The sequence below is a fragment of the Mustela erminea genome, chromosome 2 (assembly GCF_009829155.1).
Source record: "Mustela erminea isolate mMusErm1 chromosome 2, mMusErm1.Pri, whole genome shotgun sequence".
NCBI lineage: Eukaryota > Metazoa > Chordata > Mammalia > Carnivora > Mustelidae > Mustela > Mustela erminea.
In genome coordinates, this window is record NC_045615.1 from 132,846,602 (window position 1) to 132,860,816 (window position 14,215).

General features: G+C 39.6%; 1 protein-coding gene and 1 long non-coding RNA gene across 5 annotated transcripts in view; one reads left to right on the plus strand and one right to left on the minus strand.

Moving 5' to 3' along the window:
• LOC116585034 overlaps window positions 1-3,484 on the plus strand; it is a 31,230-nt gene extending 27,746 nt beyond the window's left edge. The window contains exon 3 of the long non-coding RNA XR_004283444.1: window positions 3,459-3,484. This is a non-coding gene — a long non-coding RNA (uncharacterized LOC116585034). The remainder of the gene's footprint in view (window positions 1-3,458) is intronic.
• ATP8A1 (ATPase phospholipid transporting 8A1) overlaps window positions 1-14,215 on the minus strand; it is a 237,954-nt gene that overhangs the window by 51,660 nt on the left and 172,079 nt on the right. For all 4 annotated transcript variants that reach the window (XM_032334198.1, XM_032334197.1, XM_032334199.1 and 1 more), the window contains 2 exons: window positions 1,833-2,016; window positions 1,618-1,728 (listed from right to left, as the gene is read on the minus strand). In XM_032334198.1, the coding sequence (XP_032190089.1) occupies window positions 1,618-1,728; window positions 1,833-2,016 (295 nt within the window). The remainder of the gene's footprint in view (window positions 1-1,617; window positions 1,729-1,832; window positions 2,017-14,215) is intronic.

The window sequence follows — 14,215 nt, forward strand, 5'->3', positions numbered from 1 at the left end:
CAGCTTATGAAGATAAGATGGCTATAGCTTAAAAAAAAAACAAAACAAAAAACGGTAAATAACTTTTCTATCATGTCCTGGTTAAATCATTTAGTTCAGCATATCTGCGAGTTGTTGTGTGCTGTTCAGTGTGGGAACCATGGATCACAGAGGGCTTTTGGACACTTGAAATGTGATTAGTCCACAGTGAGATGTGCTGTTAGTGTAAAATACACACAGGATTTTAAACAGCATGAAGAATGTAAAATAGTGTATTAATAATTTTTTATAGTGATTACATATTGAAATGATAATTTTGAACATACTAAGATAAAGAAAATGTCATTTTAAAATTAACCTGGGCTTTAATTTTTAGTTGTTTTTATACGGTTCTCAGAAAATTTAAAATTACACATAATGGCTTACGTTGTATTCTATTGGCAAGCTCCTGAAGGAGAGGAACCTCCTGTCATTGCTAAACTAAGCCTGGTGCCTGGCAGGTGTTGCAAAAATGTTTTTAAAACAGAATGCCTCCTTGTAGAGGGGACATTCCTGACCTGGGTTAAGTTTTAATTTCAATAATAATGTTATAGATGGTAGCAGAAAAGGAATATAGAAATTTGTTGCCATCCAGACATAGGAACTGAATGTTCTGATAATTTCTAGACAAATCCCTCATTATCGGAACTCTTGCTACCTATCAACCAACTCAGAAGACAAACAGGTACGGATAGCAAGGGATACTTGTATATAACTAAGTTTGAAACAATAAGAACTATGAGATGACCTGTACAAGCAAAACTATGTGTGTACCCTTCCTGATTCTACCCCTTAGAATTACTATCCTCAATTTAATGTCTGTCATTCCCTTACTTTTTTTTAAAATAGTTTTCCATGTGTGTATCCCTAAATAGTGTAACGCTTTCTCTAGTATGATCTTGAGCTTTATAAAAAATGCTACATAGTTTGAGGGTTTTTTTTTTTTTTTTCCTTTTAAAGTTTTTTATTTATTGGGTGCCTGGGTGTCTCAGCTGGTTAGGCATCTATCTTTGGCTCAGGTCAGGATCCCAAGGTCCTGGGATCGAGGCCCATGTTGTGGGGGGAGGGGGAGGTCCCTGCTCAGTGAGAGCCTGCTTCTTCCTCTCCTCTCTGTTCATGCTCTTGCTCTCTCTCTCTCTCAAATAAATAAAATCTTTCATTTACTTATTTGACAGAGAGAGAAAGAGAAAGAGTGTGTGTGCAAGCTGGGGGAGGGAGAGAGGCAGACAGAGAAGCAGACACCCTGCTGAGCAGGGAGCCAGATGTAGAGCTCAATCCCAGGACCCCAGGATCATGACCTGAGCCAAAGGCAGACAGACGCTCAACTGCTCCACTGACTGAACCACCCAGATGCCCCAGTTTGTAGTCTCTTAAAAACTGAAAACACGACTTCATTAATTCTAATTCAACATATCTTACCAAAACAATGTAACATTTTTAGCCAGAAATTTAAACACTCATTATTCTCTGTGCCAACAGACTTGAACATGTTTGGAAGTTATAAAAAGTGGGCAAACAAAGGAGTCACTAAGTCAATGAAGAAATTTTCTTTAAACATATATGTACCTGACAAGGATTTTAAACTTAACCTGTGATTACCTCAATAATATAGAGGACTATATTCTTGTAGAAGCAGTACAAAATGCACTTGGAGACTCTGTTATAGTTCCAGGCACCATGCACCATCAATAAATTCTTCAAGTACTTGAACTAAAATAAAAGTAGAAAAGAATCCATAAGGAAAAGAATGAGTATTTTTCTCTTCATACTATCAACTGAGACTCATGCTGTGTTCGGCGGAAAGGCTGCTTTACCTGAGCTATGGAGTAATCAGAAGAATTAGCTGCCTGAAGGCCTTCGTTGCCACTGATCCCGACCCCGACGTGCGCCGTCTGTATCATGCTGACGTCGTTGGCTCCATCGCCAATTGCAAGCGTTATGACTTTGACTTGTTTCTTAACCATCTCAACAACTTCAGATTTTTGCAGAGGAGAAACCCTTAAATTAGAACAGATTGTCAGTTACCGCCACGCTGGGGGAAAAAAAAAAGAATTTTGAAATGACTTTGTTTTGAAGGACAAAAGAAGCAGAAGATCCAAAAGAAGAGTTCCATGAAATACCATTCTGGAAGTCTTAGGTTTGCAAATGTTCAGTTCTCTGTTAACCTGGTTGCCACTTTAAGGAAAAAGTCTAAGAACCAAACCTCTAGGTTATAGGTAGGAGCCACAAGGCCCTGTTAACTGTATTTTCCCAGAATGGTTGTATTAATTTGTTAAAAAATTAACATTGGAGTTTAGAAATTCTAAATCCTATACTGTACCTGGAAGATAAAAGTTTTGAGTCTCTGTAAGCAGATCTTAAAGGATGTACTAGATCTACATTTAAAACAACTTTGTGGGGTGCCTGGATGGCTCAGTGGGTTAAAGCCTCTGCCTTTGGCTCAGGTCATGATCCCGGGGTCCTGGGATCGAGCCCCACATCGGGCTCTCTGCTCAGCCTACTTCCTCCTCTCTCTCTCTGCCTGCCTCTCTGCCAACTTGTGATCTCTGTCTGTCTAATAAATAAATCTTTAAAAAAAAAATAAAACAACTTAGAACTCATTAAGAGTATGGAATTGGCTAACCTCTTGACCTGTTCTCAAACACTGTGATGAATTGACCCAAATAAATGCCAAATGCCTGATTGTATAGTCCATGTGCCTCAATTTTCTTCCAAAGGTACTAAGGGCCAAGTGGGATCAAGCAATCTTTTATACAGACATGGAGCAGGAACAGAGGACACCAGCATCTGTACTAAAATCTTAGTTGGTATTAATGCTGGATCAGTGTATCACAGACCCTTAAAAGCCACTTCGGAAGTAAACCTCATGACAATGAGGGAAGGAAGTGTTCAAAGACAGCATGCCTCAGCACCATCACTGTATCATCCACAACTACGGGCAAGTAAAAGAGGAAAACTAAAGAGTGAACTGAGTCAGTGAACTATGAAGACAGTAATTAGATACGAAGAAACAACTATCACACACCATGTCAGCGGTCAAGAAAAATAACTCATTAAGTTCTTTATCAAGGTGGAGCAGAACAGGTGTTTAACACATATCTATTGGAACATCTGGTAGGTCATTTATTACTCTGCATCAGAATGGAGAACATTACTCTGAAAGACGCCATCCTGCAGTTTTCCTGAGTATTTCCTTAGGAATAATTCCTAGCATGGACATGCACACATAGGATGCCCTCTTGCCCTTCTGAAAGCCTTCCATCAGGGCAGCCCAGGTTTCACTGCAGGTCTGAGAATCATTACAGAAAACCATGAGTTTCTTGCAGAGTGAACCAGTCTCCTCATCTTTGTATTGCTGATGTTGATCCAGAATAGGTACTCAATAAATGGTTGCTATATGCAAGAATTATGTTTAATTCTTTCTTTGAATTTCCTTCCAGAGTCTGGCAACAGCACAACATGACCCAACTGTGAGCACAGCAAGTGAATGGGTGTGAGTAGCAGCCATTATGGTCTTCTTCATGGTTGGCCTCCATCTTTCTTTGACGCAATTTTCCTTTCATTTTCACATTTTATTTAATTTCTCTTAACAGGCTAATATATTGGTAAGCCCACTGGCTCTAGGCCAATGTGTTAAACATGGACTACAGCTAACATTTAGTAAATGTAAAAAAAGAAAGCTCATCAAGAAATGATCTAAACAGCAAATGGGCAATGGACGTGAAAAGAGAGAAGGATTTGAAAACAATCATCAAATTCCCTTCACAATTTAACAGGCTCACAATGTAAAAAACTGTGAGGTCACACCATGGGATTGATGGAGCTAGAAAACAGTGGTATTCCCACCCCCCCCACCACCACTTTGGCTGAATGTATAATAAAGGAGAAATCTCTGCATGGTGAGCTAATAGTAGTGATTTAAAGAAACATCAGAAAAGAGCTGGACTCAGCTCTGTTTTCTTTCTTCATGGCTATTACAACCAAACACTATTTTCTCTGCCTGACACTACAATTTTCAATGCCCCCAAATTAAAACTGGCTGAGGACCTTCACCAACCTCGTGAGTGTGGTTAACTCAGGTGTTAAAAGTGGAGTATTAATCCCCTTGGCAAGAGCAATGTGTGTGTGTGTGTGTGTGTGTGTGTGTGTGTGTGTGTGTGTGTTGCGTGCCATACTTTAAAGATGATGATACAGTGGGAGACCTCCCCAGAGTCACTGCAACTGTTACTAGCAGGAGCATCTATAAGCTAACAGAAGACAATGGGCTTAGGAGAAGATTCGAGAAACTGCGGAAGCCTTCATACCTGATGTGTTTGATATAGCAGTTGGTTGCTTAAAAAAAGATGTCTGACTTAGGTGGGGATTCATAAAAAGTAAAATATACATACAGAAAACATTTAACTCATAAACATACAAACTTGTGATGTAGAGCTAAGAACCTGCTTTGCACAGGGGTCTGATGTTTAAGATTCTGATTATTTTCTGGTGGCAGAAACCTCAGTCATGAGCCACAGTCCATGGCTGGATCCAGTCAAGAGGAAATCAGAATAGAATGATGCCTCATGGGGGGTGCCTGGGTGGCTCAGTGGGTTAAAGCCTCTGCTTTCGGCTCAGGTCATGATTGAGCCCCACATCGGGTTCTCTGCTCAGCGGGGAGCCTGCTTCCTCCTCTCTCTCTGCCTGCTTCTCTGCCTACTTGTGATCTCTGTCAAATAAAAATCAAATAAAATCTTAAAAAAAAAAAAAAGAATGATGCCTCACCTGAGTTTACTGTTCTCCTACCCATTCTAGATGATACAGCATTTTTTTTTTTTTTTTAACAACTCAAAAGTCTCCCTAGAGCATCATATCTGGTTTTCCTAAAAACAATTTTGACTGATGCTTAGTAAGCACCAAGTCAACTCATGAAAAGTGTCCTTCCAGCTCTGGGCATGATGTGCTATGGGCCCCAATAGCTTGTCTTAGGGCAAGAAGGTATTTGAAGGGAACTCAGGTTAATGAAACTGAAATCAGTGAAAAAGACGTACTGTTGGGGTGCCTGGGTGCCTCAGTGGGTTAAAGCCTCTGCCTTCGGCTCAGGTCTGCCTACTTGTGATCTCTGTCAAATAAATAAATAAAATCTTTAAAAAAAAAAAACTACTGTTTTTATAGTATCCATTTAAAAACATTTTCCCTTGCTATAAGGAGGTTACAAGATCACAAAAACAAACTCGTAAGACATTAGCAATCAGTGTAGCATAAAGCTACTTGACTTACTTGCCAGTACTTAATAATTTCAGAGGATGTGGAAATCAGAATGGGCCAAAAGAGAGTTCCTTGACAGTTAGAATTTGACTTGACCTTGACAATGTGAGGAGAGCTCATGTCAGGCAAAGGAAATAGCATATACTAAATTTCTTCACATTCAAAATGATCTAGAATGTATTCTTTCTACCATTGTCCTTCTATCTAATAAAAGGTCACTATCTGTATTCACACATTAGAGTTTATTTACTTTCTTGACTTTTGTACACATGCATCTATATTTGTACAATTTCCAGAATGGTCTAGAATGACTTTACTATATGCTAATTCTTCCAAATGTCTATCAAAAAAATCACATGTCCGTGGCTGTGAATACCTAAAACTTAAGTTTTACAAATGCCAATAGGGACCTAAGGCATAATTCAGAAACATCATAAAAGCACTGCTTTCTAGTCTAGATTTTTTTTTTTTTTACCATGGGTCTACATCAGGACTTAAATTATACATAGTTCTCTTCTCCTCTACTGTGGCTCTTTCATCTCTAAGAGAAGTCTGAGGCTCTGTGGAAAAAGCCTACATAACCAGCACACACTGTGAAGGCCAGTTTTCTTCCTGTGGCTCCACAAACAGAAGGTGGGACTTTGCAATGCAAACTAGCAATGCACTGAGTGCAGAAATGCTTCTCAGATAGTCAATTGGCTGTAGTTTCTGCACCTGTTTTTCATTAGTTTTCTTATTTGCTCTGTAGTAACTCTCATTGCCCTATGAACGTTAGAACAGAGTACTGGAAATTTTTACCACTTAAGCTGAAATTCTATAGGGGAGCCCATCTCAGCTGAGCCTCATTTTGTGCTCTTTTCATGGGATCAGCTAAATGAATCACTTTTTAAAAAAAAAATTATTTACTTATTTGACAGAGAAAGAGAGAGAGAGAGCACAAGTAGGCAGAAAGGCAGGCAGAGAGAGAGGGGGAAGCAGGCTTTCCGCTGAGCAGAGAGCCCGATGCGGGGCTCGATCCCAGGTCCCCAAGATCACGACCTGAGCCGAAGGCAGTCGCTTAAGCAACTGAGCCACCAGGCACCCCCATGAATCACATTTTTTAATGGAATAAGGATAAAGATGACACATGCAGACACACACTAAAGGATATTTTAGGGGACTTTCTATAGGTATCCAAAAGGAGTACAATAATTTATCTTACTGTATTGTGTTTCTAGATTGGCAACCTAAAAAATATCTCATCCTATACACTAGAAATCATGTTGATAGTATATCCTCTCAAAAACATACTGTAGACTTAAGAGTTACTATAAAGTTGTCCTTAGAAGGTGAATCTAGGAAAAAATGTAAAAACATGGAGGATTAGAGTGTTTCTTAACCATCCTGAAGTGTTTTTTATAGTGCGCCTATGTGTCTAGAACCCCCCGTATTTACTAAGTTGAGGGCTGTTCCTAGTGACTATTTAGAGGTCAGGATCGTTAGTCAGGGGCTCTGCTGTTTTTCCCTTTGTAACACACTTCCTAAGATTTCTCCTTGCAAATATCAGTTTATTTGTTCCCGCCTGAGTCACATTCTGCTAATAAAAGAAAAATCATAAAAAGAGAGAGAAAAAAAAAAAACCCAAGACAAAAACTTTTGAGATCCTGATTCTTCTTTGAGCCAAAATTTGTTAGGCACCTTTGTGAAGTTTTTAATTGAGGAGGGATTAAACTTTGGCAAAAAAATTGCTTACGTGTACCAAAGTTACATAAATGTGCTAATATGTCTAGAAACTCCTCATCAATTTATTACTGGAATGAACCCAGCCACTTACATAGCACCCCCAAAACTATCCTTCGCCCCTGGTACATAATGAAACATTCAACTACTTCTAGGTAAGAGAACTGTGCTATTCAAATGACTGGTGCGTGAGTTCCTGCCTCGTCTCCAAGAGCAGCATCTGTTGATATACTGCGCAGTCAGAGGCATCAAGCGGACCTCATAATCCAGGGACTGAATTGACAGAAATAAAATACAGATAGCCTTCCACAGGATAAAAAGGGAAAGAAACTTTAAAAAAGATGTCTTTTTGCAATGCATTTAAAAAAAAAATATTATCTATTTTAGTTGGTTAGTTAGTTAGTTAACTAGCAAGCTCCATGCCTAGCATGGAGCCTCAGGGGGGCCTTGAACTTACGGACTCTGAAATCAAAACCTGAGCTGAGATTAAGAGTTGGACGCTTGACCAAATGAGCCAACCAAGTGCCCCCCCTGCAATGCATTTTAGAGGCAATTCTTCTGCCACTGCTTTCTTTCTTTCTTTTTGTCCCCCCCCCCCCCCCAGAATTCAGACTGTTACAGGTACACTATTACTGTCTCCAGTTACAAGGGTTCTGATACTAGTTTAAATAAGGACTGATTGTATTGATAGCGTTTATCTGAATATGCGTGCACGTGTGTGTGTTCCCAGGCATTCCAAACTTCTAGCTGGGAACTATACCTTCTCAAAACCCCAAAGAGAAAATTCCTGATAGTAGAAACCTTTATTACAGTGTTCACACCAGAGAACAGTTTGTCTACGGTGCTACTCTTTCTTCCTTCCTTCCTTCCCTTCCCAAATACCTGAATGCACATCACCAGCTCTGCATTTTTTTTTCTAGCTTAGTTCTGACTCTTCAGTCAGTATAACTCACGATGCTGCTAGGACACCCCACTGCTCCTGAACTTCTTCCCTCCCCTCCCCTTCTCTCCTCCATTTCCTTCTTTCCTTCCTTCCCTTTTCTCTCCTTTTTCCTTTCTGTACTTCCTTTCTTTGTGTCTCTGTGTCTTTCTCTCTTACTACATCTAGTTACCAAGAAACTAGCACTGTATTCAGCCCAGTGCAGATGTAAAAAATATAGTGGAATGGAATAAATGGTAATTTTGCAAAAACAAGAAATTCACCTCATTATGTCATTATCCTAACCCTACAACTCTTGCTCATTTTTCACTGTTTGTTGCTGGAAGTCAGAGTCTGTTTAATCTGCTTTGTATCCAGATTGCAGAGGAAGTACATAAGGGCTATTGGATTCTCTAGGCTTTCTCACAGCGATAGGAAAAACAGATTGAATATTATTAGGTAGGGAAGAAACATACCACTTCTTCAAGGGAAAGTGGGTATACTAAGAATGGGTCAAAGCTAGAAGACAAGGGGGTTCTATATGTCAGGATAAGAAAGTCTGAATATCACAGCTAGCCCTAAGCAACAGGGGGTGTTAACTAAAAAGCTTTTGAGCAAAAAATGAGTATGGTAGAAATTGTGCATCAAAAATACTAATTTGGGTTGCCCATCAAAATGTATCTTTTTTATATAGGTAGATAACTATACCTATCTCTACATATGTATCTGAATTGAAAAGAAAATGAAAAGAAAGGATATATGGGGTCTGTAAGGGGGTTTTGAATGACAGTGGGATCAGAGATGACCCTGAGGTTTCCAATGTGAGTGATGGCTAAAATGGCGGTCTAAACATTAATCAAAAAGGTAGGATGATTTAAAGAGGAAAATTCTCAGGGAAGTTCTAGACCCTCAGTTCAGAAAGCAGTGAGATATCCTAGAAGCATCATTAAGTATACTGACTGAAGAGTCAGAACTAAGCTTAGAAAAAAAAATGAAGAGCTGGTGATGTGCATTCAGGCGTTTACTCACTCATCAAGGGTTTAAATGATCCTTTAGTATGTGATGAAATTTCTATGGAAGAATACAAAGAACAAAAAGGAGAAGAAAGTACAAGATCTTAGGACCTTCCTTCTGCCCCTAAAAGTTATTAATTTAGGGGCGCCTGGGTGGCTCCCCTAGCGGGTTGGGCCTCTGCGTTCAGCTCAGATCATGATCTAGGAGTCATGTGATTGAGCCCCAGCATCGGGCTCTCTGCTCAGTGGGGAGACTGTTTCCCCCCCCTCTCTGCTTGCCTCTCTGCCTGCTTGTGATTTTTTCTCTGTCAAATAAATAAAATCTTTAAAAAAATTATTAATTTAAGAACATTTATTGAACTACTGTACCAAGAGTTAATATTATGAACCTATATATAGGATAGTGGTCTCTCTATGGACTCTTGCTCCAAGGAGACATAAGTGGTAGAGAGAGACAGAAATCTCTCCTTCATGGCACAAGGTTCAGCCACCTTTCTCTGTCTAGTGAACCTTGCCTACAGGAATGGTGTGCTCCTACCTGGGAAGCATGTCTGCTCAAGGAGGCCTAGAGTGCTTCCCCTGTCTAGTTCTGCTCTTTTGTGACCTTGCTCTTCGAGTGGCTCCAACTCTTTCCATTCTTGATATCTGGTTGGAGGGTCCATGGGCACTGGTTCTTTTCCCTTTTCCTGTGACTCTGGGTGAGGAAGGGCTGGAACTTCCTTAGGCTGTAAGGAGACCAGCTTGCCTTTCCTTTTTTCCTTCCTTCCCTCCTTTTTGGGAATTCTCTCCTACTTGGATGGATTTCACCAAAGGCTTTCCTCTCCTCTTAGAAATACCTAGTGCTAGTTACTGACAGAAATGGAAATAAAATCCTGAAGACGCCAGGAGCTAAAGAAGTATGGTCAATTTGAGGGTCACACTTAGTAAAGATCCATGAGAAACCTTTAGCGGAACCATGATGTTGGGAGGGAAATGGCACAGAAGGAAAGAGTGGTGTGTCAGGGGTCATAGATAAACACACAGGCAGGGAAAGCTTTTCAGCTGTACTGTTCACTCCCTGTGTGAGCGCAGGCTGACCAGTGCCAGGGAGGTAAGAGTGGGCTGGATGGAGCAAAGAGACTCTCACTGTAACTGAAAACTTTGGTGTAGGTTTCAAGCTTGTGGCAACTCAGACTCCTCCAAACAACAGGCTTGAAAGACTCCCCAATGCCAGGAGTATTCCGCAGTGTCCTAAAACTAAGACCCCAGAAAAATTTCTTCCTCATACCTAGGAACAGAAAAGTTAGCGCTTTCTAGTCAACCTCAGGGCATGAAGCCAGGCTGGGACAGGTGCTGATGACATGGATGTGTTAACAAAACTTTTAATGTTACTTTACTTGAGTAATTCCATCAAAACGTGGCTGCCTCTAACAAGAGCAACACTTGGGCAAAGGAAGAAGGGCTTAGACTGAGCCTTGTCTCCAACTCTACCTCAAGTTAGGATGTAGCTGTCATTAGGGAAGGATTTTACTGTCATTAGGGAAAATGAGGAAAAATATCTCACAGGAAAAACAAGAGAAGATCATGAGTACAAAAGAAATTACAATGACTTATAAGAAAGTAGAACTAGTAAAAACAGATATAACAAGAGTTTTTAAAAGGTCTGATAAAAAATCAAACAAAACAAAACCTTGGCAAGATTTGGGAAGATACCAAAAACATGAAACCAGAACAAGCAGTTATAATGAAGAACAAACTGAAAATAAGTAACATAAAAATATAACTGTTAAAATAAAAAAGCTAATAGAAAACTGAATGGTAATAATAGTGCCTGGAAGTTCAAATAAAAAAAAAAACTGTCTCAAAAGATATTAGGATATTAAATGAAAATGAAATTTATGAGAAAAATGAAAAGAAATAGAGCAATATAGGTGACTATTCATAATAGGAGTTCAATAAGAGAATAAAGAGGGGCAGAATGAAATAGAGTAATTTTCTAGAATTAAAGAAAAACATGCTCTTCTATTAAAAAGGATTGCACAGGGCCAAGAATAAATATAATAAAAAGATATTTACCTATAGACGCATTATGGTTAAATTAAGAATAAGAAAAATTTCTAAAGGTTTCTAAAGAGAAAAAGCAAAACATTTACAAAAGAAATTTAGATATGACTAACACTGGATGCAGACACAGAATTACTTTAAAATCTTCAGTTCCTGCCTCCTTATGGAGGTGGCCAGGGAAAAAAGACATACTAATACATATAGACATTAAGCAAAAATATGGTTATCAAAGCCCTAGAAATAACCAGAAAGAAGATAGACTGTAAAGCTTGCAAACTGAAAGAATATAATTTAGACATAATTCTAAATAAATCTCTATAATTTAGAGATTTAGACAGTGGAAGACAGGAGAAGAAAGAAAAAAGTATAAATAAATGAAAAACTCAAAATAAGATCAAAGAAATGAGGGCAACATAGCACTAATTATAATAAATATTAATGGTTCAAATTCACTAACTGGAAGAGATTTTCAGGTTAGATTAAAACAAAAAGATTCACCAATATATGGTGTCTAAGAGACATTCTTAATAATAATAGGTAATAACAATAGCCTAACTATGGAAAGGACCTAGATGTTCATCAACAGATGAATGGATAAAGAAGATGTGGTATACACACACACACACACACACACACACACACACACACACACACAGGAATACTATGCAGTCATCAAAAGAAACGAAATCTTGCCATTTGCAATGACATGGATGGAACTAGAGGGTATTATGCTGAGCAAAATAAGTCAATCAGAGAAAAATAATTATATGATCTCCCTGATATGAGGAATTTGAGAGGCAACACAGGGAGCATGGTGGGTAGGGAAGGAAAAAATGACACAAGATGGGATCAGGAGGGAGACAAACCATAAGAGACTCTTAATCTCACAAAGCAAACTGAGGGTTGCCGGGGGGATGGGCGTAGGGGGAGGGTGATTGGGTTATGGACATTGGGGAGGGTATGTGCTATGGTGAGTGCTGTGAAGTGTGTAAACCTGGCGATTCACAGACCTGCACCCCTGCGGCTAATAATATATGTTAATAAAAAATTAAAAAAATAATAATGGGTAATAGAAACTGTTTTTGCTCATTATGTTTTAAGCTCTCTACTTGTTTTATTTCATTCAGTTCTCAGAAGAACCCTTGAAGAGATAGGTTATTATTATTGTCGTTTTGCAAATGAAGAAGACACTGAGGCACAGAAAGGTTATATAACTTACGGCAAAAGAACAAATAAGTGGTGAAGCCAGGATTCATCCCTAAGCAGTGTGGATTTAGAGACAGTATTCTTAACCATTATATTATACAGTAGGATTGAACGTAAGGGTTTAGGAAAAAGAAAAAGACAAGGCATATACGAAACAAAGGAAAGCCAGGTTAGCATTATAAGACAAAACAGAATTCAAGCCATAGGAAAAGCCATGATAGAGAGAATCTTTATGTATGATTTCTCACCAGAAATATTCAATTAAGCCATATAAAAGAAAATTTGATTTTTAAGAGTAACATAGTTTTTAATATACATAATAACCCACTTATTCCTCACAGCTGTATAAGAGCAATGATTGTCAACTCTGTTTCAAGAATGAATAAACTCGACTACATCAGCTAGCTGGAGATCAGCCTAGATAGCTTATCTAAAGATTGCAAACACCTGCAAATCCATCGGCAGATCGAAGAGAAGAAGAACAGCAATTCTGGAAACAGAAAAACAACCACTTTCTGAAAGGTAGGACTGGTGGAGACGTGAATCCAAAGCGACGGGAAGATAGACCCTGGGGGGAGGAGCTGGCTCCCGGCAAGCGGCGGAGCAACGGAGCACAAAATCGGGACTTTTAAAAGTCTGTTCCACTGAGGGACATCACTCCAGAGGCTAAACCGGGCCCACGCGGGGTCAGTGTGGCCTCAGGTCCCGCAGGGTTACAGAAGGATGGGGGGTGTCTGAGTGTCTCAGAGCTTGCGGGTATTGGACCAGAAAAGCCGGCTACAGAGACAGAGCCGACAATAAGCTCACAGCTCGGTGTTACCTTGAACCGGTCGCAGGCTCGATGAGCTAGGAGCGCGGCCGGAGGTCAGGCAGATGGGAGTAACTGGGCGCTGTTCTCTGAGGGCGGACTGAGGAGTGGGGCCCTGGGATCTCAGCTCCTCCGGGCCGGAGACCAGGAGGCCGCCATTTGTATTCCCGTCCTCCGGAACTCTACGGAAAGAGCTCAGGGAACAAAAGTTCCTGAAAGCAAACCTGAGCGGATCACTCAGCCTGGCCCCTGGTAAGGGCGGTGCAATTCCGCCTGGGGCAAAGACACTTGAGAATCACTACACCAGGCCCCTCCCCTAGAAGATCAACAAGAAATCCAGCCAGGACCAAGTTCACCTACCAAGGAGTGCGGTTTCAATACCAAGGAGAGCAGCAGAATTCCAGAGGAGGAGAAAGCAAAGCACGGAACTCATGGCTTTCTCCCTGTGATTTTTTTTTTAGTCTTGCAGTTAATTTAATTTTTTTCTTTTTCTTTTTTTTTTTTTCTTTTTTCTCGTCTTCGGGTAAAATTTTTTTTTTTTAAATTTTTACCCTTTTCTTTTTTAACGTTTTTTAACTAGTTTATCTAATATATATGTTTTTTCTTTTTTATATTTTTCTTTATTCATTTTCTTTCTTTTTAATTCTTTTCTTTTCTTTTTCTTTCTTCCTTTTTGAACCTCTTTTTATCCCCTTTATCCCCCTTCACGATTTGGGATCTCTTCTGCTCTCAACCCCATATTTTCCTGGGGTTGTTGCCACCCTTTTAGTATTTTACTTGCTCCTTCATATACCCTTATCTGGGAAAAATGACAAGACGGAAAAATTCACCACAAAAAAAAGAACAAGAGGCAGTACCGAAGGCTAGGGACCTAATCAATATAGACATTGGTAATATGTCAGATCTAGAGTTCAGAATGATAATTCTCAAGGTTCTAGCCGGGCTTGAAAAAGGCATGGAAGATATTAGAGAAACCCTCTCGGGAGATATAAAAGCCCTTTCTGGAGAAATAAAAGAACTAAAATCTAACCAAGTTGAAATAAAAAAAGCTATTAATGAGGTGCAATCAAAAATGGAGGCTCTCACTGCTAGGATAAATGAGGCAGAAGAAAGAATTAGTGATATAGAAGACCAAATGACAGAGAATAAAGAAGCTGAGCAAAAGAGGGACAAACAGCTACTGGACCACGAGGGGAGAATTCGAGAGATAAGTGACACCATAAGATGAAACAACATTAGAATAAT